Genomic DNA, 24,107 nt, shown 5'->3' on the forward strand with positions numbered 1-24,107 from the left:
CTATCTATATATCTATCTAGCATCTGTCTGTCTGTCTGTCTGTCTGTCTGTCTGACTGACTGACTGACTGCCTGTCTGTCTGTCTGTCTATATATCTATCAACCTACGTGCATACCTACCTACCTACACACACACACACACACACACACACACACACAAATATATATATATATATATATATATATATATATATATATATATATATATATATATATATACATACATATATATATATATATATATATATATATATATATATATATATATATATATATATATATATATATATGACAGGTAGACGTTCAGTTATAGAGTATTTACATGTGTATTATTGTAAGGTCATAGGTCACATAAAACGACATGTTTATAACACATGTAGCAGGTATTTCCAGAGATTATTGACATTATTTTCAGAGAGTGTTTTTAGGACATATTATTTCGACACGGCATTTATTTCACATGAAACCCTCAGTTATAAAATGGATAGCATAAATATAACAGTATCAGTATAACAGACAATGTGCAATTCAAATCTGCTTGACTTGTTATCACACAGTGGTTCACTTTTAAGAAGACTGTGTTTTTGTTATCTTTACTGTTTGTAGTAGGCGTCTGACACAGATATGTGATTCAAACAGTTATACAATCTGAAAACATGAATGAGCACTTGCGATGTTATTGTATCAGGAATTACATAAACTAGTAAAAGAAATATTTAAAAGCTCAATAAAAAATACATGTGAATGTTTTGACCATTTTCATCCGTATACGGTTGTATTTTGTTTACTTAGTATCATTCTTACGATTTAGAAGTAGAACTAACTAAGATTTCACTGAAACCCCTCTATTTTTCCTCACATTAACATTTGCCATTTCATCGCAAGTTTTTAGAGTGTGATATCTCTCTGACCCTTTGACATGCAATAAACGTTCGTTTTCGAATGTCTGGGATATATTCAATATCTCATCAAAAAGACATCTGAAAGAACGCACAACAGATGGTGTGTTGAATAGACTGACTGGCCTTGTCGACTACACTTGACTAAATGTCACAGTCCAAACGACTTTTTCATCGCTACTTTAAGTAGTTAGTCGTACTTAATAGTTCAGTTTCAGGGCATAGTCGTGTTTCTATAGGCGAAAGGCGTACATCCAGGGTTCGTATCAGTCTTTTCTCCGAGTGCTTTTTCCCTTGAGTGATACCCAGTGATAATTAAAGTTGAAGCGAACCCTGTCACTGGAGAAAACGTATCTTCATTACAGAGGCTTTATACATCTAAGACTCACATATTGTGATTGGCGCATAAGGCGATTTGTTTGAGTACTTATACTGTTGAGATCGACTATTGAGTACAAATTGGCTCGTTAGTTTAATTGATTAATACTTTCGCCTTTGTCAACTATCGGCATTGTTTTTATGAGAGCTTTCTTTTTTTATCGCTAGAACATGCTTATTGCAAGAAGGCATGCAAAGATATCGATGCTCTCAGCTCATTTTCCCACCAATATTACAATATATATACATAATGTGTGTGTGTGTGTGTGCGTGTGTGTGTATGTATGTGTATGTATGTATGTATGTATGTATGTATGTATGTATGTATGTATGTATGTATGTATGTATGTATGTGTGTATGTATTATCTCAAATGAACTATGTGCTTTATCACACTTGCTTCAACATTCTATACTATTATGCAGTTGAAATATTTGAAGTTATCATATTCACACTTTGTATTGCAATCTTGCGATTCGTTATTTTCAAGATCATTCTATAGCACATTGAAAGCTAGATCCAAATGTTGACATATGAAAGTTTGTTCCTATATAGTCCAATTGAAAGGACAACCTTTTATTTTCACCACAACCTAAACACAGCGTCCGACGGCCATGCTGCATTACTGGGTCCTAAAATGGCTTAATTTTGATCTCTATGTGAACGGTGACCTCTTTTGTTTGAAACATAAATTAAAGTGTTGTCCGAAGAAAATCACTGACTGTCAGAGTTTTATGGTGACTGGAACATTTGTTATTATGTATAGCTATAGCACAATTCAACAGGTTTATAAACACACGAAGGGCCGAGATCAGTAGTTCAAAAAAGTAAATTCTTTTAGTCAGGTCCAGACCTCCCCCATTCTACCCCCCACCCCACCCCACCCCCCAATTGGCCAACATTGAACAATTGTAACAGACGTCAGCACACTCAATTTCAAATTAGCATGTAGCAGTATGTAGCGAGGATAAAAAAATACTTCCTTTAATTGTAGGTACTTCCTTAGTTTAGTGCCATACATTTACTATAGCGAAAATTCTTCCATTTATCAACTTGACATTTTTAGCAAAATCGAAACGCATGCGACATTTCGGTCCGTCTACTACTCGGATCTTGATCACGCAATGTGACTTAATTATTCAGCTAAATCAGTGCGTGTACTATCGTACTGCCCTAATGATTCTTGGAACCATCAACAATACATTCTCCATTAAGAGAATTTGGGGGAGTTTTATCCTACATTGAGCTATTGATCTATAGTCCCTAATATTGCCGGGGTTGCTTTATTGTTGTACCTTGCGTTGCCGAATATCTTCAAAAATTTTATTGCAGCTTACTTCCTTCATTGAATATGCGTAAATTTTGAGGTAAAGAAATTGTATTCGATGTTATGTTTCTATATATCCTATGTATGCCTCGAGGAAAAGATGAGTTTCATACAAACGGGGATTCGATATGAGACAACCTATACTGGCTGTCAAGGTAACACATTGCAACAGGATGAGATTCGTGACAGTAATATAAAGTTCTTTTACGTGTTTTCTAAAAATAGCTAGTCAAGACAGGAATGTCGTCTGATTCCATTTAGACTTATGACGTGCAATTACTTCCCTCATCTACCTCTTAAAACCTTCTATATCCGCTTCATTCCGTCCCCCTGCCTCTTTCTTCATCTCCACCATCACTTCTGTCTCCATCTCTCTCTCTCTCTCTCTCTCTCTCTCTCTCTCTCTCTCTCTCTCTCTCTCTCTCTCTCTCTCTCTCTCTCTCTCTCGCTCCTCTAGCTATCGCTATGGGGCACTGCATGTGTGTGTGTGTGTGTGTGTTTGTGTCTGTCTGTAAGTATGTATGTATGTATGTATGTATGTATGTATGTATGTATGTCTGTCTGTCTGTCTGTCTGTCTGTATGTCTGTATGTATGTATGTATGTATGTATGTATGTATGTATGTCTGTCTGTCTGTCTGTCTGTCTGTATGTATGTATGTATGTCTGTCTGTCTGTATGTATGTATGTATGTAACATAAGTGGGTAGGTAGGTAGGTCTAGGTAGGTGGATATCTTTGTTATAACGTCATCTCACTTTTCAAATCTATTGCATATTTCCTCCATTAACCTAGCAGATCACGGAAGAAATACACCGTAAACAGAAATTCTAAAGCGTCAATTGTTTCGGTGCCAAATCTCAAAGTGTCTGGAACTCCGTAGACGTGTTAAATAGACTGGAAAACAGGCCTCACCGATATCGCCTGTCTTTAAAACACACCTATTCATTCAATCAAATGCGATAACGTACCCTTTCAAAGGCTTATTTGGTAAACGCTATTAGAGACCGGTTTGCTGCTATCGGCTCATGCATTTCATCCATACTCGATTACTTGTCGGTGCATTTTTGTCAAGGCAGTGTTGGCATATATCCCTGGGCATTAGCAGCTTGCTAAAACCGGTAGTGTCGTTTTTTGCACTATCGCCGTAGTTTGCCCAATCACTCACCAATCCGTTGTCTACTCAATCAATCAGTCATCACATAGACACTGCTCATCCACGGTATCCAAAGAATACTGCGAGGTTGTGTAAGTGTTGATTCCTATAGCTATTCAATCCATGTCAAAAGGGGGGACACGATCCATTTTCAAAAGTGTGCTGTTGTCGCCACTTTTGACAGGAGTAAGTTTAATTCTGGAAGGGCGGGGGTTTGTGAATTGATCAATTGCCTGTGGAATTGAAAACTTTAAGCGAAATGTAGGTAAATCCCTTATAAAAATGGAAATCTCGGCGGTATGGCATCCATTCAGGCGTGTCATTTGCGGCATCAATTTCCTGTAATACAACTAAAAGGTGGATTACATGCGTAGTTCACGGCACGGGATGTATACGCTAGATTTACGATATTCGATGTAGACTCGTCATATCTTCGGACATGTGTTTTTATTCACAGTCAATATTTATTTTATTTGCATTTGAACAAGCGAACAAACTAATTTCTAGGATGTAAGAGTTTTATAGGCAGAATATGCCAGAGAATAGGTTTGTGAATTATCCTTCGAATCGTGAAAGCAGGAACGCCATCGCTGCGTATTATTGGTAAGGAATGAATTGTGGGAATGCACAGTGTATTTTGAAATTGAGATTCTGTGACTTATCTTAGCTCTATTCTGATAGGTTTTCCCTACTAAAATTCAATGAAATATTATCTTGTTTGTCGGAAAACGTCAAAGTAATATCAGTCACACAATTGTGACAGCTTAAACCAGAAGTAGATAAAAACGGCAATATAGTATATGTATTAATAGCACAAAGGGGTCAGCTTGGGCAACGGGATTTAGAAATCGAAAAAGAAGCTTTAATTATTAACAAGGCGCAAGGCAGAATTACAAATGAAATAGCTTTCTCATTTCACGGCTTATGTTGTTTGTCGTGCAAAGTACTCTTTGAATACAAGAGCATCCATCTTACTAGAACTTACAGGCACTACAAACTGTCTATGCAGCAGCAGACGACACACTGTCTGACAAACAAAAATGTCATTACTTTTTTATTCCATATTATCTTCAAAAAGAGAAGAAAAATATATAGCCAATGAGAATTAACAGTGGAGTAAAGAATACATCTTTCCCTCCCATAGAAACCATAACGTCTGTTAGGGTGTGGTACATATGACCTTTATAATTAATATAATCTAAATATATGCCAGTGTCATTTTTGGATATTTGATATTCCAGATGTTATAATCGTAATCCTCCTACTACAATGTTGAACTTTAGTAGTTTTAATCTATTGTTGAGGATAAGATGGCAGTAATTCGTAACATGTGGTGTCAATGTATATGTCATGTGCATCCCACGTGGACGTGGGATGACGATTGTCATAATCGTCGTTTAATTTCCACCCATCTCAACATATTTCACCATGGAGCTGCCGAAGATACTTTATAAAATAACGTTATGAAGGCCAATTAGTGCATTTGAAGAAGGATTAGTTTTGACAAATAAGGCGTTAACGTTCAGTCACTCATGGCAAATTGTTAATGTGATACCGACCATCTGGGCAGGATGTAGGATATCTGTTTATGCAGAATTTGATAAATGCAGATCTTGAAATGCAAAGTATGTATGTATGTATGTATGTATGTATGTATGTATGTATGTATGTATGTATGTATGTATCCATCCATGCATGCTTGCTTCCTTCCTTGCTTGCTTGCTTGTTTGTTTGTTTGTTTGTTTGTTTGTTTGTCTGTCTGTTTGTTTGTTTATGAATATCCTTGCCACAAAGAAATAGTTTGCGCTTACCTGTTTACGCTACATTTAATATATCTAAATTCAATATTAACAATGCTGTATGGTAAATATACCAGCTGTGACAAATCACAGTTAATAAGTCTGCAATCACAGACCACAACGTTCATTGTGAAACAATCAATCTTACGAACATGTGAGGGCAAAAGAGCACCTATAAAAACAGTTAGAAAGAGCTGTTTTATGGGCAGAAGAATACACATGACTTTTTTGTGCGTTTTGATATATTATACAAGTAAAGCTGCTTTGGCAATACGTCAATATGCGAAATTGTCCATTCATTCCCTTTACTAAATTAAGCAAAACGTTTCTAAAAACCTATTTATCCCATGGCTACTTTAACTATAAGTCATTTCTGCCAATGGAAACTCGATCACAGCCTAAGGAATTACGTTCCCTTTAATGATCCTCGAAAGCGTTCCCTTACGTGTGAATATATTAACGATATGTATGTGTTAGGTACTAGCGGTGAATAAATATTGTTACAATAATATATGTTGTGCACACGATGCCTCGATGTCTAACTTACTAGACCTACCAATTTGTCTTTACTTTCAATGTCAGGTCAGGAAGTGGAAATTGTCTGCTTGAAAAATGATAGCCATGGTACGAATATAGGCTTTAAACAGAGCTCAAAACTTGGGCGGTCATACCTGATTTAGCATGTAATAATGGAAAGGCGCAAGTCCCTTCCCTGAGTTGTAAGAAATAACATTACTTTTAATTATATATCTATTGAATTATGATGTCCATGAACTGTACAGTACTATACGGATTGAATTTTGCAAACAAGGGCAATAAGTACAACGTATAAATTGTGTTAGCTGATGGCTTTCACTCATCTCATTATCGAATGATAGTATATAACATTATTATAATTGTATTTATTGTAATTTCGGTGATTTGTTGATAAAAACTAAACAATTACCATGACCTTGAATTTTTGGCTATGACCTTGACCTTGGATCAAAAGGATAATGTGTCCAGTGAGTTGCCCATCCCCTAAAACCCATGTACAGACACTTTTGTCAAATCTATAGCACTTGAGGACTTTGAGATCTTCAGTATTGTCGTATTTTTCACAATTGCGGATCTTGATATCAGTTGTCTTGGTAACAGGATTTTGTAATAAAGCATTTCCAAATAGGCTTTTAAAGTATTTTTCCTGAAAGACTATATATCATTTGCTATTTTTATGACTGATTTTCAGCAATAACAACTATGTCTGATGTTTGTTATATAAAACTTTCCGCCAGAGGTTTAATAAAAAATATAGAAAAAATAAGATGACCTTGAATTTTCACTATGACGTTGACCTTTGATCGGAAAGGTCATATGATCAATGAGTTGCCCGTCTCCCCAAACATATATACACATACTTTGATTATGATTATAGCTCTTCTGGAGCCTGATATATGACGTTTTTCAACGTTTAGCATCCTTCAAAATTATGTCACAGTTACCATGGAAACTGCCTCCTGTGAGTTTGCGCAAGAGAGTCTAGAGGGGCAACATCAGTTTTCTGAAGGCCCAAATATTACTCTAACCAAATATGGTGTCAAAAATTGTAATTCAAACCGTGTAAGGTAACTCCTGTTTTAAGCCACTTTTTGGACCTTGGCGTCCTGACTATGACGGGTTTCACCTGTATCATTAACCACTGACGGGTTTCACCAGTATCATTAACAACTGACGGGTTTCACCAGTATCATTAACCACTGACGGGTTTCACCAGTATCATTAACCACTGACGGGTTTCACCAGTATCATTAACAACTGACGGGTTTCACCAGTATCATTAACCACTGACGGGTTTCACCAGTATCATTAACGATTGACGGGTTTCACCAGTATCATTAACCACTGACGGGTTTCACCAGTATCATTAACCACTGACGGGTTTCACCAGTGTCATTAACGTCTTAGGGTTTCACCAGTATCATTAACCACTGACGGGTTTCACCAGTATCATTAACCACTGACGGGTTTCACCAGTATCATTAACGACTGACGGGTTTCACCAGTATCATTAACCACTGACGGGTTTCACCAGTGTCATTAACGTCTTATGGTTTCACCAGTATCATTAACGTCTTAGGGTTTCACCAGTATCATTAACCACTGACGGGTTTCACCAGTATCATTAACGATTGACGGGTTTCATCGGTCTCAGTAATGACCGACGGGTGTTACTGACCTCGGTAACGACTGGGGGCGTTTTACCGGGAGCGCTGGAGGCGAGTTTCAGTAAAGCCACAATTAGGCTATCTTCCACCAATATAATTGCTATCTTTCTTATAGACATTTTCTTATCAGTCATGACCATCCTTTCGTCAACATTTCACTTTGTATATCTGGAATGAATCCACTATCTCAATCTAATGTGTGTTTGCTTGGTTAATGACGGACATGGAAAGTTTACTAGATGCATTACAAATCAATAACAAGCGAGCCTGAACTCCGGCGATTAAAAGCTGATAAAATAGCGATATAAAGTCGGTCATTGGCTTATATCAACTTCTACGTTTCGTATTGTAGAAGGCTTAAAGTGGTCATGTGGATGAGGATTTGTATGCCGGATTTTTTAATTTATAAATAATTTTATCATGACTTCCTTCTTGAAAAATTAATGTGAAACAACATAGACCAAGTCTGTGTTTGTTTCTCAATATATTGTTAAAAGCCAAAAAATGTGTAAAAAGTTTGTTATTAATTGTACGTATAGGAATCAAATAATTGATCCTTGAACAAATACTTGACCCTTGATGAAGCTATCAGAAAAATTACAGAATTTCTTATTAAAGTCAAGAAGTGACAACACAAATAGAAAATATGGACAATAAGCGGCTGCTTATACAAGTGAGACGAAACGTTGCAATCTCTGTTTAACTGACAAACTTTGTATAATCAATGCTGAAAAGAGTATGTTACTGAATAAAAAAATCCGAGCTGGTCTCGAAATGTCGCCATGAAGGCAAATACTCGCTCGCCAACTATAGAAGTAAACCCCCGTAAGGAATAGTTTAGTCCGACCATCTTGTTACGCAACATATACATACAAACATTAAGTGTATATATATCGACCTTGACAATCCCAATTTAGTCGTCTTAAGATCGCTCGAAGCGTGAAACTCTGAGTAACGATCTATCGCATCCTTATTATTTTTAAGTAAGTCTATAATGTTCTGCTACTAATATTTGCATCGAGCACTGTTCTCTCCAGCGAGATACTTACATTCATATCAATATCAATATCAATATCAATATATATATATATATATATATATATATATATATATATATATATATATATATATATATATATATATATATATATATATTGATATTGATACTTACATTCATATCAATATCAATATCAATATCAATATATATATATATAAATTTTTAAGTCATTAGTGTAAATGTGTAAATTGACATTCACTATTGTTCGGTTGATTGTGAGACTGAAATTCCAAACCGAATGTGAGATACATCATTTCAACATATCGGGTTGTGGAATTCCGTCACTCTCCATTGTTGATATGTAAATTAAGTATTTAAAATGTGATTTTGGTTTATTAAAAAAAACGCAAAAACAGTATACATTGTTTTAATGTTGTCTGTACCGAAGGTTTACACCTTCTATCGTAACAAACGCTTATATCGTTGCGCCTCATGGGCATCTGTTACAAATCTCTGCAGACACGATAAATTATCATCTGTGATAGATGATGCCGAGCATGACAATTTCTCATGCCTTCTCTTGTCCTTTTTAACATTTTACGAAGCGAAAATTAATCATCCTGAAAAAATAGAAATCATTAAGTAATATCCCCTGTGGATAAAGCAGACATGATGTCCGCGGAATGCCGAAAACATACAATAAAAGGATCCGATACACATTACATTGTTTATTCAATCTATTAAAAATGCATTTAGAATCATATCACTTCACTTGTGCGGCGTTAATTTAAAGTTTACCCTTGGGGATCACAATATCACTCATTAACAAGGCTCGTATATAAGTATGTAGAAAAGGGTTGAAGATAGGACATTTGGGTACGGTGTCGGTGGTGTTAATTTGTCGCGTTCAAAACTCGTTTCTCTTCAGTAGTTTAACAGACCAAACGCAACGCTAACCGCACAGTTGTTGTGAATTTTAAAGAAGTATGGTTTCCTACTGTACCGACTAGATGAATCATTTTAAGTTCAAGATTGAAAAGCTGACCTCACGCTCTCAATGAATGAAACATGTTTGTCGCATATTCCTTTAGTTGTCAGTACGGATTTGTCAATGTGTGCATTAAACTAAACCCAGTAAAGTTCAAGGATGAGCCCACAAGTTATGATTTAAGTCATGATTATACTCGTTCAAGCATACTAATGAATTGTGTTTAAGACAGGTGATAAAAAAGGACACCCGTTATATATTTTAGCGTTGAGGGCGGATACCAGATAATACACTCACAATAGTGTACAGCGGGGGGGGAGAGAGAGAGAGAGAGAGAGAGAGAGAGAGAGAGAGAGAGAGAGAGAGAGAGAGAGAGAGAGAGAGAGAGAGAGAGAGAGAGAGAGAGAGAGAGAGAGACTGAGAGAGAGAGGGAGGGAGACAGACAGACAGACAGACAGACAGACAGACAGACAGACATAGAGAAAGTCAAATTTGTTAACTCTAGCGCTTTAGCAATTTAGTTTGCAAACGTTCTTCATACTTGTTTTTTTTGACACTATGGATATTGTAGAGAGACTACTTTGTTTCCATCTTAGAGTAAGTACACTTCAACAGCTGTTTGCACACACTTTCCACGTCAAAGAAAAAGCCATTAGTTTTGTCATCATTCTGAAGAAAACAAAACTCATCTGAAATCATTACTCAATCATTTGTTATTTATTCATCTGACATGTACATTGCAGCCAAACCGATAGATAACATATTAACCCATTATAGATTACTTTTATTATGTTTACGTTTTACGCATTCCATGGATTTATTTATTTCATGTTTCGCCAATTACGTTTTATTCTGTGTACGTTTCATTCATTACGTTTCATTTCGTGTCGTTTTACGCAGTTCATTGATTAAAGTTATTTTATGTTTCACCCATTACGTTACAAATCTATTTCATTAACACGGAATTATTTATCAAATATTTATTCTACACACGTCTTTGAGATTACAGTATGGACGATTTTCCCTAAGAGTGAGACGTTCCCACCGGGGGGGGGGGCTATCTTTAAATGCCGCAGTCCCACCCAATCAAACCCCTCGCACGTATTCGAATGGAATTCTAGCCAATTACGCGTATGATACCTATTGTGGCCACTAGCGATATTGTCTTATATCCAAATGTTGAAGAAGATGACACAAACATCATGTCTGCATATACACGTAATATACATATATAATATTCATCAGTTGCCACAGTTCATGATACATGCTGATATACATATTAATGAGCCATTTTTTTCTGAAGATATATTTCCCGTGACCAAATTTACCATTTGACCGGAGTACAGCAACTTTATGTAAACTGTGAATCCATCCCTGCTGTAAAATGATTGATTGGCTCAATCGAGATTGTTAAGGTAGAGTTATGCAACTTTTGAAAATCACGAAAGGTCATCATGAACCACAGGGAGCCAGGAACCATGATACAAATGAACATACATACATACATACATACATACATACATACATACATACATACATACATACATACATACATACATACATACATACATACATACATACATACATACATACATACATACATAAAAACAAACAAACAAACAGATAAACAAACAAACAAACAAACAAACAAACAAACAAACAAACAAAATATGCGTGAGTCAATATAAACAAATGACTAACTATCTATAGCTGTATACTAAACTTTGCCAAAATATTTCTATGGATAGATCTGTATACATAGCAACATAGTAGCATAGTTTCGTATATAGACCCATATATACATGTAATTAAAGGTATAGATAATTATTTATGTGTCTATAGTATTTCATTCATCACGCAAATTTCGTTTGTTTGTTTGTTTGTTTGTTTGTTTGTGTGTGTGTGTATGTGTGTGTTTGTTTGTTGGTTGGTTGGTTGGTTGGCTGGTTGGTTTGTTTATTTATTTGTTGGTTGGTTGGTTGGTTTGTTGCTGTTTGTTGTTTATCTGTAAATCGTTTGTAAGACGGTTCATTGGCTCCTTTTGCATGAACTTAACAATTTACAGTCATAAGAAATACAGTAATCCAACGTAAGTGGCGCTCTTTCTTCATCAAACGTATTTGGCGGTATCGCGATGCCTAATATCAGTGAACGAATGCATCAAGGTTCTGTTCTAGGAAAGGTAGCGTATGGTTCCAATGTAGATGATACTATGAACTGTTAGGTATGAAATATGTCCATCGTCGTACATCGAAATTACTATACGAAAGGTGATAACTGTCACTCTCAAGTCCTACTTAGTTACTTTGTCCATGTCGGTGTTTTTGTCACAACTATTAATTTCCTTCTCTGAGATATTAATTTGCTTTGATATTTGATAGGTGTGTTCCTAGGGTTGAGTTTATTCAGGGGTGGGCAAAGAAGGTAAATCTGTCATTTTCTATCTGTGTCCCTTTTTGTATATTTTGTCAAATTTGAAAAAAAAATGTTGGTAAAATAACAAAAGCAGGATGTAGTTCATTAAAATATTTCAATTTCATTTATACAGTACATTCTCATGATATGTTGTTTTCATCATTAGTTGCTGTTCATCATGGATTTAGTATTTGGTAATCTGTTTTGAGACGACCTTAAGTTCCTCTCTTGCCTGTTTCAGTTGTTGTTTAAGTGTACAAGTTAATGACCTTTCTGGGGAAATATATTCATTGGAAATTGTTATTGGTGTGAGTCAAGTACATAAAGTCTTTCTAACGGTAGAGGGCGCATACCGTCCGCCGACGCGTCTGTGGAAACTGGACACTAACATTTTCCTGGCACTCTCTCAAATTCACAGAATGGACATAGAAATAAGAAACCAGTATTGCTATAGAAACAAGTGATAACATAAGCACGTTATCCAATCGTGGGGCTGTAGTAGAGTTTGATGGGAGTGTATGACGAGCACGAAATTAAATTGTTCACTTCAGAGGTTTATGGTGAACGGTATAGTTAGAAGCTGGAAGTAACACACAGTCTGTAGAACTACTGGCAGAGGAGAGCTCAGACATATTTTTTCTCTCAAGTACTTCACCAAAGTTTTGACAAACCGAAACGTTACAGCTTTTCAACATGAAAGCTTATTTGATGTTGTTATCTGTCTTCTACATTTGCGAAGCTCTGGAAAGTGGAGGGTGAGTATGGACGACACGTAACATACAGCTCCGAGTCTCAAGCTATATATCAATACGACCCAATACTCACAAACGTCACATTGGTTCAGTTCGACACATTTCTAAAGGATCATTTAACATTGGAACTTAACATTTATTTTCTCTTGTGCACATGAAGGCTTTCCCATTAACCACTTTCCCCCAAATAGGCTGTTTCATCGAAACATATATAGCTCAGTTTATTGCATGCAAAAAGTGAAAGTTACCACATTGACCGTTGGTGGCGCTGTCAACTGTTTATTTTCTCTAATTTTCAGAATTCATTTTTGCTAATTTGTCAAGATATCAAGTGAACGAAATTTTATCATTAGTAAAAGTTCAAATATGCGGCTAATATTTCCAGCTGTAATATTAGAGAAGCATTGGTACGAAACTGGCTGAGTGTGATTCTTAAGCAGGAAGTTGTACAAACTTCGTGGAAATTCTGAACGATAGGCTGTGGCACTGATTTCCTAGTATATGTAATGATGGTAATACTTTCCCCCAAAAGACGATGAGTTAGTAAATTAATTGTCAGTATATGCAATTAGTGTTGTATGATTGTTTCTGTTTCAGGACAAACGTCTGTTCTCGTTTGGTATCTCGTCCAGATCCGACAACAGTGTCATACGCTGAGTCCTACTCTCAAGTATACTACACAACGTGTGGGATATTCGGCCTCTTTCGATGTACCAAAACAAGGTGAAGAATGTCTAGAAATATTTGGTGTGACAATCAAAGCTAATCTAATACGGTTTGAAATACTCAGGAAGGTGTTATAAATCACATTATATGATCAACAAGAGACAGCAGATAAGTTTTCTCTATGTAGTATATATATTTACACGACTTTTATTATTATAAGGGAAATGAGAATTATCGGGTGGCAAACACAGTAGGTACTGTGGAGGCGGAGGTATACTTATACATAGAATATGTTAAGCTTACCGTGACGTTTAGCGTGGAAAATAGATGATTATCAGTAAAAGGTCAAAGGTTAATTATTTAATTGTCAATGTTTCTAAATGTCATTATATGTATACATTCTGTTTTTGCAATGATTTAGTGAAAAAACTGTAAGAAGTTGTACGAACACAAATTTCGATAAGCGAACAACATCACTGCGCATTAAACGTGCAAATAAAATTTGAATAAAGAACACCAAATTATCAGTTAGTCCAAATTATAATTTTCTAATTTACTAACTTCTTTTTCTGAAATTGACACATGTTACTTTCGTTTTACTTAACCTATTTCCTCCAAACTACAGAACGAACTATCGAAGGAAATACCGAACAGAGGAAATCATTAGATACCGCACAACATTTGAATGTTGTGACGGTTGGAGTGAAACCAACGGACAATGTATAACGCGTAAGTTACCGAGCTCCCGTTGACTTCATTGATATAACGAGTATTTTATTTACGTAGTATTTGATTTAGGCAAACATGAAAAAAAAATGTTTGTTTCCGATAACACGACTTCAAAAAATAGGGTAGGTAGGTCGGAATTTATTTTATTTTGTTCAATGTTTTGTTGTTGGGAAACTGCTTCGAACCATAGACAAGATACCAATTGCTCACAATACGTCTGTGATAGTCTGTGTTTAGGTTGGCAGCTTAAACTAAGGTAGGTTGGGTTACCGGAAACACACAATTTTATTATTTGGCCTTATTTTGCGAGTATTTAATTCGACAGTTAATCGTACTTTGGCATGTTCACTGTATACTAGTGTTGACGCTATTAGTTAAACTGTGTCGGGTTATATGTGTGTGAGAGAGAGAGAGAGAGAGAGAGAGAGAGAGAGAGAGAGAGAGAGAGAGAGAGAGAGAGAGAGAGAGAGAGAGAGAGAGAGAGAGAGAGAGAGAGAGAGAGAGAGAGAGAGAGAGAGAGAGAGAGAGGGGGGGGGGGCTACAAATTCGCGAAGTACTATATCGTGTTTCTCGTGACGTGATAAATTCACGGGTAGTTGCATCTGACTAAAATTGGCTCGATTCCTTCATTTACCTTAAATTTATTTCGGATCCTTCGTATATTGCCATTTGTTTCAGATTATTTCGTTCCGGAGTGAGCGCTTCTGCTTCCTTTGAGGCAACCACTCCGGGACGACGCAATAAAAAACAACCACGAAAAAACGAAAGGAAACAGACTGAAATAAAGGAATAGAGATGTATTTCTCCGTCAGATTTTAACCAGTACATATTATTGAGTATGGAACTGAGAATGGACGGGGATAGCGATGATTCAAATGTCGTGTTTAGATCCACTGCATGCACATTACATTCTTTAGACATCACGGTCGTCCAGATAAATCTCACACAGAATAGTAAAACAACAATTACGTATATACTATGTCAATATTTTGTACACGTAAAAATTATTGCCCGAGTTTAACCCAAATTACGAAGGTTAAATACATGTAAAATAAGACTTGTGTATATTCTACTTTGTGTACTGTAAATCTAAATAGTACGTGTATTATGTTACCTTGTCAATTAATAACAGGCATTTACCGGGCTAAAGGTCTGCAATGTATATGCTGGCTTTTCTCCCAGTAGAAGCTAGTAAATGGATGGTGGGGGATTTAAGTCCGGAGGCAAAATTCAAATCAAAAGAAATGCATGTGTTGAGTTTTATAATATTTATGAGGAATTTTATGAAGATGGAGGAAAATCGAGTTATAAAAGTCTTTTTATATTACGTGTAAATTCAACACTCGTCATCTTCGTGTTCGATTTCTTTCATGTTCATGTTTTTCTTTCGTGCTAACCACTTCTTTCTTTCACAGCAATATGCGAGGCAGCTTGTCAAAATGGCGGCATTTGCACTGCTCCGAATACTTGTGATTGTCCGTCCGGTTATGGAGGGAATCGATGTCACCAAGGTGATTATCCTAGCGCATATTTTGATTGTTCGTAAGCAAAAAGTGGCGAAACGACAAAACGGTGCTAATTTTAATGAATATTAACAGTTTCTATGTTCCGACCCTGACGACATAGAATTAACGTTCATCACACATTCATGATAGTCTGGGCTGAGTCAACGTCGACATTCTTATGAAGTGTACGTGGCGTCATCAGCCGTCAGATAGTATGATGTGACGTCATCAAGCAGACCGAATGATGTACATGTACTTTCAACGAATAACGCCATGCTCTATATCTTTAAGGTTTTACTTTCACAATCGTGCGGCTATTGTACACAAAGCCAACACATACTGGGACAATTTTAATCAATTACTGACACATTTACGCAAATAATATATTATAATGATATCAATTAAAGTAATGAGTGTATTTACAAAATGTTTAACCTATAAACGACATATTTTGAATGCGAAATGAATAACTCAACTCTATGTTTTCTTTTTCTTTCTTTCTTTCTTTCTGTTTGTTTGTCTGTCTGTCTGTCTGTCTGTCTGTCTGTCTGTCTGTCTGTCTGTCTGTCTGTCTGTCTGTCTGTCTGTCTGTCTGTCTGTACATTTGTTGTAAATATAATTCCAGATGTGAATGAGTGTAGCCATAACAACGGGGGATGTGAAGACGAATGTCATAACACCCGAGGTAGCTATTATTGTACATGCCCTATAGGATTTATTCTGGATACCAATGGACGTACGTGTTCTGGTAGGTACTTGATTCAAGTTGATTTCACCATTTACTGTTTACTTTGGCGATATGAAAACAGTAGTGGAATGCACTCATAGACGTAAAGTTATATATCTCTTTACGGCACCTTTCAAGACGCGCCAGGTTTCATTGTGTCATCAGGAAAATATGCTGTCAGTCTGGCTTGCGAGAATCTGAAAATGATTGTACTTAGACACACCAGTGATGTTAAAAATGAGAAAATGTAATTGTCTTTAATTTAAATATGTAAGGATCGAGCTAAGTCTTTACCCAATTTTATAGAAATCTTTCCTTAAATTGTTGGTTGTTGAAATATAGCTGTTTGTATATTTTATCGATTATTAATACATTAAAATATATTCGTTTCCATTTAAGATTTAATGGTTTAAAATCGAGAAAAATCATAGTTTGCATGAGTCTGTTGGTGTTCTCAAAAACATAAGTCTATGTATTATCGATTCTCCAGGTACTGTGTTTGTTTATTTGTTTATTTGTTTGTTTGCAAGTTTATATGATCACTTTCTTATTTGCATTATCTCAGGTTACCAACAACGTGGTTTGGGGTATTATTTGGACCCGTTGTGTGTGTGTGTGTGTGTGTGTGTGTGTATGTGTGTTTGTGTTTGTTTTTGTTTGTTTGTTTGTTTGTTTGTTTGTTTGTTTGTTTGTTTGTTTGTTTGTTTGTTTGTTTTCTGTTTGTTTGTCCTTAAATCCAAACTGATTTCCTAATTTCAAATATTTTTTCTAGATCATGACGAATGCTCGGTACAACATGACTGCCAACACGTTTGTAATAATGTTCATGGGAGTTATATTTGTTCTTGTAACCATGGCTACAGCTTGATGGAGAATTCCAAGTCATGTGAAGGTAACTAAAATAAATGACCACCACATCATCGCCAATGTAATCTTTTTTTTTCTACGTGCAGTTAATGGCACATATTCGTATAATTCGCTCAGTGTAACGATAGTTTAAATTCAGTATTTTGATTGATGTACTTTGCTCAAGACGACGAATGACTACCTTGTTTGCATCGCGATCTGTGATTTGGCTTCGAGGATAACGGTAAGATAGTGTAAAATCACAGATCGCGATGTAACCAAGTTAACGAATGACCTGCGTTCGGTGGCACCACTGTACTAAATACTTTTGTCCACTGATTAGAAATCAAAGCACACTAATTTGACAAACAATTGAAGTACACATTTTCCTTCTGTGACATTACCAAATATGCGTTGGTGTGACTCAGTCTCAAACTTTTCCTGATGGTTGGCAAATTGCCTTCATTCAAGTATAGAATACCACTCCTTACGGTTTTGTTTACTCGGCGTTTTTTGTTACTTGTCAAGTTTTGTCAATTTCCACACAATGCCAGTTTTATTGCCAACTATTTTGTGTTCCTAATACAATACAATCCATGTACATGTATTTGGCTTGGAATGAACAAATGCTATTGTTACAACTGTGTTATTTTGTTACATATTCCTAAAACAATGTCAACGATTTGTTCTTTCTGTTTGTTAATATCTCCACTAGACATCGATGAGTGCGCCCTCTACACAGACAATGATTGTGACCACATCTGTCATAACTTTGACGGTTCGTACAACTGTACTTGTCAGGAGGGATATGCCACCACTGACGACGGTAGAACTTGTCAACGTAAGTTTGAATTGTGATCGAAGCCGTGCATTATTATCGGATGTCGTGTCGACGTGTGTCTGTCTGCCTGCCTTGTGTGTTTATGCGCACACGCGAGTGTTTGATTGTTTGTGTGCGTGCGTGCGTGCGTGCGAGCGGGCATGTGTGCTTGCGTTTTTGTATGTGTAATTTTTTACATACCCCACCTTGAATGCTATGCTATTGCAAAGTTATATATGCCAATAAAAACATTATTAATTTCATCTGCGTACTGTATTGGATTGCTTAAGTGTATTATTTCATATGTCGTGTTTGTTGCAGCTATCTGTACCGAGGGATGTGCGAATGGAGGACATTGTATCATACCAGATGTCTGTGCATGTGCTGATGGTTTCGATGGCGAAAGTTGCCAATACAGTAAGTAGCCATCATAATAAGTACCCCTGTTAAAATCGATAGTAAGAAATGAATCAAAATCGGACACCAATATGTTGTTGAGGTGAAAACATATAGAACGATGTATTGTCAGTATAAATGCACCCTTTTTTCGTATCTCATAGTTGATCAATTGTTCTCATCTTACAAATTCAATTTTTTGTAATTTATCAAACGTTGATGTTCTCTGTTATTATTCTGTCATTCTGTATGAGCGCGTGTCTCTTTTATGACAGCTTTATGCATTAATTACACTCATGTTTTGCCAGATATGTAAACAGTTACATTTCTTTTAAACAGAATTGAATCCATGGACTCATAACGCTACAGGTTGTATGTGTTACTTTGACCAGTCAAGGTTCGACTGTGCCTGCTGCATCAAAGGAGGATGTCAATGTACATGGGATCATCCTCATCGATGTGTGCAATGTGGTCAAGGTCTGAAGTGTGATAAAGACGGTAGGTTGGAAAGTAACTACTATATGAATAAGACGTATTGGCCCAAGTTACCAGGGGAACACCACTCAATGAAATAAAGGCATTTTCATAAAATATGGTCATTTCGGGATTTAAATCACCTATAAAACTATATATACTTGCGAATTCGCTGTGGACCATTGACTCATGGGAGTCAGCAGATATAATATATTCAAGGTTGCACAATGAATATTCATGAGAGATGTTTTACACTTATGGGAATAAGCTCTCAGGGGTGTTCCCCTTATTTTCACAATCTTGTTCCTCATTATTACTTATTTATATACATTTTGTGTTAAAATATAAAACGTATGGCCGTATATTGATAAAACTCAATTACCATCACAAAAATCTAAAATGTGTTAGTTGACAACAAATAATCGAGTCACGGTACTTGATTCATATATTTACACACGGACATCAAACCAGTGTACACAATACCTTCAAGGATTAATAAAGAGGTACTTCTTCACATAACAAAGTAACTATTTCCAATAAATTTTTGGTTTATTTTCAACGAATATATGAAGTATGAAAAGTAACAGTAAATTATTGATACCGCGTCGGTACCGACTTTAACATTTGAAACAAAAATATTATTAATTTGATTCCTTTCAGTTTCTCCTGAAGAACAAGAGTTTGAAGTCGACGGCTGGACATTCAGTAGCTCCGGTTGTCCTTGTATCTATGACAACACTAAAACTGACTGTGCATGCTGCCAGAATGGTGGTTGTCCATGTGGTCTTACAAATCCCAAAAAGTGTTCACAGTGTGGACTCGTTGACGGTTGTCTGTAGCAGGTAAATATACATTACAATAAATATTTTTCTCCTCCTCCTCGTCATCAGCACCATCATCACCACCACCACCATCACCCTATTTCTTGCTGTCTTGTCTGCTATTATTTGTATGACCTTGTCGACTGACAAATTTCTCGTTTTAATTACGCTAATCTGACTTCTCTTGTTTGCATTGTAGCCATGGTAACCAACCAGTCAAGTATCGGAATCACCCTACATGACACAAATTATACATGTTGTCGTCATAAATGGTCTTTGAACTCAGTCACGTATACTGTACTATTTTGTTTTAGTATTAGGCTTATATATCAAAGTATCAATCTCTCACTTCCAGTCATTTCATGCTACATGTATTGTTTATTTGCACGTTACCTTTACAACCAAAGTATATGAATTTGTTATAAGGAAAGAAAAGTGACACATGTAGGAATCGAACCCACGTCCCCATAAACACTAGTCAGCGTGCTCTAACCAGCTGAGCTGACGTACCAACTGGTAGACTCCTTGCATTGTTCCAAGATGTCTTTCTTTCCTCGAGGTGGTGGTGAGAAGCCAACTCATATTTTTTTTATACCAAAGTATATTATGGAAAAAACACGCACCACTACAAAGCGAGATCCTCCTAACGTCTTGAGTTTGAATATTTTGAAAATCGTCACGTTGGTGATAAAAAATGCCAGTGGATATTAGAAGTCAGAGATTATGCAAACATTGATGTTTGTGATCATGTTTTGTAGTGCAAAGAACTCAGAGATGAAAAATTCCACATTATATTTCAAAGTTACTAGTTATATTGCATCTGACTTTGTTGCGTATTTGTCAAGAATTTATATATATTTACAACACCTTAGAGTGCAGAATTTGTATTCCTTATATCTAAAAATAAGTTTACATATCAACTTTGGGTTGTCATGTTATATCAATAAAGTATATTCTCCAATAATCCCAATATTGTAATTTACACATATTGCGGCGTGTTCTCGTCCCTGACTGGTGTTATGCACGTGGTTAATTGGTTGATTTGCTAATCAGGTTGTTGATAAGGCAAAAATATCAACAAAAATGTTTGTTTCCGATAACGGTAGGTAGGTCAAACTTTTATTTTATTAGGCCAAATAAAAAAATGTGTGTTGCCGATGATCTAACCATCCCTATTTTAAGCCACTTACCCTAAGTGTTTTCACATTTAAAAACTAGTGAGAACTTACTTCTATTTGTGTGTAATTTGTCTTGCCTACCAAAGTATCTTTGGTCAAGAATTTTTTTTTTTAAATTCCGTTCCGGAGATATCGAGTGGAAGTTGAATTTGTACCGACAGTACAGTCTGCATATAGTTAGTATTCAACTACTTCACATATAATTGTCTTCCTTTACTTCTTTTACATCTCACCAAACTATATCACAGTAGTGTGACCAACGAGAATCTTAATTCAGAGTTGAAGCAATTTCTCAAATAAAATATGAAATAATATGAAATCAAATAAAATTTTGACCTACTGTAATTTCTGTAGTCATGTTATCGGAAACAAACATTTTTGTTTACATTTTTGGCTTATCAACTAGTATAGATTGATCATAACAGGGTGACTCGTGATGATTGGTCAGTTGAGTACTGTGACGATTGATCATGACAGGGTGACTCGTGATGATTGGTCAGTTGAGTACTGTGACGATTGATCATGACAGGGTGACTGGTGATGATTGGTCAGTTGAGTACTATATGACGATTGATCATGACAGGATGACTCGTGATGATTGGTCAGTTGATTACTATATGACGATTGATCATAACAGGATGACTCGTGATGATTGGTCAGTTGAGTACTGTGACGATCGATCATGACAGGGTGACTGGTGATGATTGGTCAGTTGATTACTATATGACGATTGATCATAACAGGGTGACTCGTGATGATTGGTCAGTTGAGTACTGTGACGATCGATCATGACAGGGTGACTGGTGATGATTGGTCAGTTGAGTACTGTGACGATTGATCATAACAGGGTGACTCGTGATGATTGGTCAGTTGAGTACTGTGACGATTGATCATAACAGGGTGACTCGTGATGATTGGTCAGTCGAGTACTGTGACGATTGATCATGACAGGGTGACTCGTGATGATTGGTCAGTTGAGTACTATGACGATTGATCATGACAGGGTGACTGGTGATGATTGGTCAGTTGAGTACTGTGACGATTGATCATAACAGGATGACTCGTGATGATTGATCAGTTGAGTACTGTGACGAGAGGTTGTACATGCCCGTGTGTAGTTTGAATTGTGTAGTCGAATGATTTATTCGCTTGTTGTAGCGAATCGATGCAGATTTGAAATGTTCACGTACGCTATCGCAATTCGTTTGAAGAGTTACGATTCAAAAATTAAATCTTATCGCATTGCGATTTTTTTTGTCCAAATGCAATATTCTGGTTGTGCAAACAAATTTTGATTCAATCTGATCATATGAATACTACGTGAGTAGGATTCCTTTATTCCTTCGGACCTCGATATCAGTATGCGATTTAGTAGTATTGCGCCCGGCGGATCGGAGCGCGGCGACGACAAGTTTAGATAAAACGTAGGAAAAAAAGGCACGAGCGACTGTCGACAGTCTAATGTAATGGTGTACGCCATAGTACATGTAGCCAAACGGTCAAACCATAGGTGAGGGTGAAACTCGGTTTAGCTTTCTAGCCCATAGACTTGGCTTGGTGTTTTACTATCTCAAGAAGCAGTGAGTCCACTTTGAAAAGCTTATCGACTCAGTACAAGTAAGATATAGACGTCTATGATCAACACAGAGACAATTTATCCGAGCTACAATTTTGGCCAGCTTTAAAAAGGGTATACAAAAAGGGCAACAGCTGTTTGTGGCTGTATGTAGCATCATAAGATCACTACGAACTCGCGATTATGGTTAGAACTCCTGCAGGCTACTACATGTAATAAAAATTATGTATACAGTCGACGACGCGTCGTGGATATTTGCATGTTGTGTCAATGGGTGATCCAGGATTCTGGTCGTAAATGACGTCACGAGACCATTTAATTAAATAATAGGATTGTCGCAGAGGCTTGTGGTCTTTGGCGCGTAAAGTACTATTTGAGCACCACTGAGTTCCTTGGAATTGTTGATATGGCACTATATATGCAATATTTAAAATATTCAAAACTAATTAAATCAGTCTTTTAAAGATAAAAAATGTATGCTTTTCCCAAATGAAAACAAAACAATTCCATTCAGTTACAATTTCAGTGGAATAAAAGGTGGAAATCTGTGTGCTGTTTTTGTACTTGGGAATGTTTTCAAGGTATTTATAATAAGCTAGGGGGTATTGAAGACATCCAAAATGGTGGACGATTGACTACTGGATGGGATATTTTGCAACGCCTCGTGTTTAAATTCCCACTTGTAGAATGGAGATGATGTCGCACGCGTGTCAAACCAGTATGTAGACTATATTTGTAAGGTATTACGATAGTTGTCAACCGATAAGAGGCCACGTTCTTGGAAAGACCATGTTTTCGGTGCAACAACAAAAGTGGGTCGGTACAGCTGTGTGAGCGTTTCTACTACATTCGAATAGTATTTGAATGTTTTGGTTCTTGAACGTTACTCAAGACAGAACAAAAAGCGACGGGCTAGTAATTTTAAGAGAAAATGTCGTCTAAAATGAAACCAAAGAGATCAAGAGCACGAGAGGGAGCGATTAACCCGCCTGGAAGTAAAGGTACGTTTTACAATTGTATGTTTACAAAGTGAACGGAAGAGTCGCGTTGTACTACGCATCCAGGGATGTGAGGTGGTGGATGACCTCAAAGGACTAAAGGTCACATTATATAGGTTTTGTTGTCCAGTTGTCTTACATGAAGTTTTTTGCTGAAAATTATTAAAACCGTGTGTGTAAAGTTACGTACATCTGCCCTGGATAGGGTTTCTTTTCTAAATTATAGACCCTTTAACTTTAATACCTGAAACGACATTCACACGTAATGTAATGGACAAGTCTCACAACACAGGCTACACTACTGTACACTTTGATGTGATGTGTAGATGTATCAAATTTATAAGATGATGTAGTCCTGTACAACCATGGATGAAATTGTATTACTGTAAAATAATTCTTGCTTTGATTATTTTTAGCAATAATTGGCATCTTTTTTATTTTTTTACAATTTTTATTTTTT

The 24,107-nt window shown here is 36.4% G+C and overlaps 2 protein-coding genes across 2 annotated transcripts in view; both read left to right on the forward strand.

The window, feature by feature from the left end:
- Positions 1 to 13,714, forward strand: part of LOC144434352 (G-protein coupled receptor 54-like) — a 62,426-nt gene extending 48,712 nt beyond the window's left edge. Inside the window, exon 4 of the mRNA XM_078122803.1 lies at positions 13,509 to 13,714. Within this exon, the coding sequence (XP_077978929.1) occupies positions 13,509 to 13,714 (206 nt within the window). The remainder of the gene's footprint in view (positions 1 to 13,508) is intronic.
- A 2,031-nt stretch (positions 13,715 to 15,745) lies between these two features.
- Positions 15,746 to 20,722, forward strand: LOC144434353 (uncharacterized). The gene is made up of 6 exons (XM_078122805.1): positions 15,746 to 15,848; positions 18,100 to 18,225; positions 18,526 to 18,621; positions 18,940 to 19,098; positions 19,735 to 19,916; positions 20,095 to 20,722. The coding sequence occupies exons 1-5, from the start codon at positions 15,746 to 15,748 to the stop codon at positions 19,911 to 19,913; spliced, it is 663 nt and encodes a 220-aa protein (XP_077978931.1). The 3' UTR covers positions 19,914 to 19,916; positions 20,095 to 20,722.
- The last annotated feature ends 3,385 nt before the right edge of the window (positions 20,723 to 24,107 follow it).

The sequence above is a fragment of the Glandiceps talaboti genome, chromosome 4 (assembly GCF_964340395.1).
Source record: "Glandiceps talaboti chromosome 4, keGlaTala1.1, whole genome shotgun sequence".
NCBI classification, from domain to species: domain Eukaryota; kingdom Metazoa; phylum Hemichordata; class Enteropneusta; family Spengelidae; genus Glandiceps; species Glandiceps talaboti.

What these genes read in the sequence shown, in the direction of transcription:
- LOC144434353 (XM_078122805.1), top strand. Translation starts at nt 15,746, where the DNA reads ATGGCGGCATTTGCACTGCTCCGAATACTTGTGATTGTCCGTCCGGTT. An exon ending in AGCGCATATTTTGATTGTTC is followed by an intron (nt 15,849 to 18,099) that starts GTAAGCAAAAAG and finishes TATCTCCACTAG; the next exon opens with ACATCGATGAGTGCGCCCTC. An exon ending in TGGCGAAAGTTGCCAATACA is followed by an intron (nt 18,622 to 18,939) that starts GTAAGTAGCCAT and finishes TCTTTTAAACAG; the next exon opens with AATTGAATCCATGGACTCAT.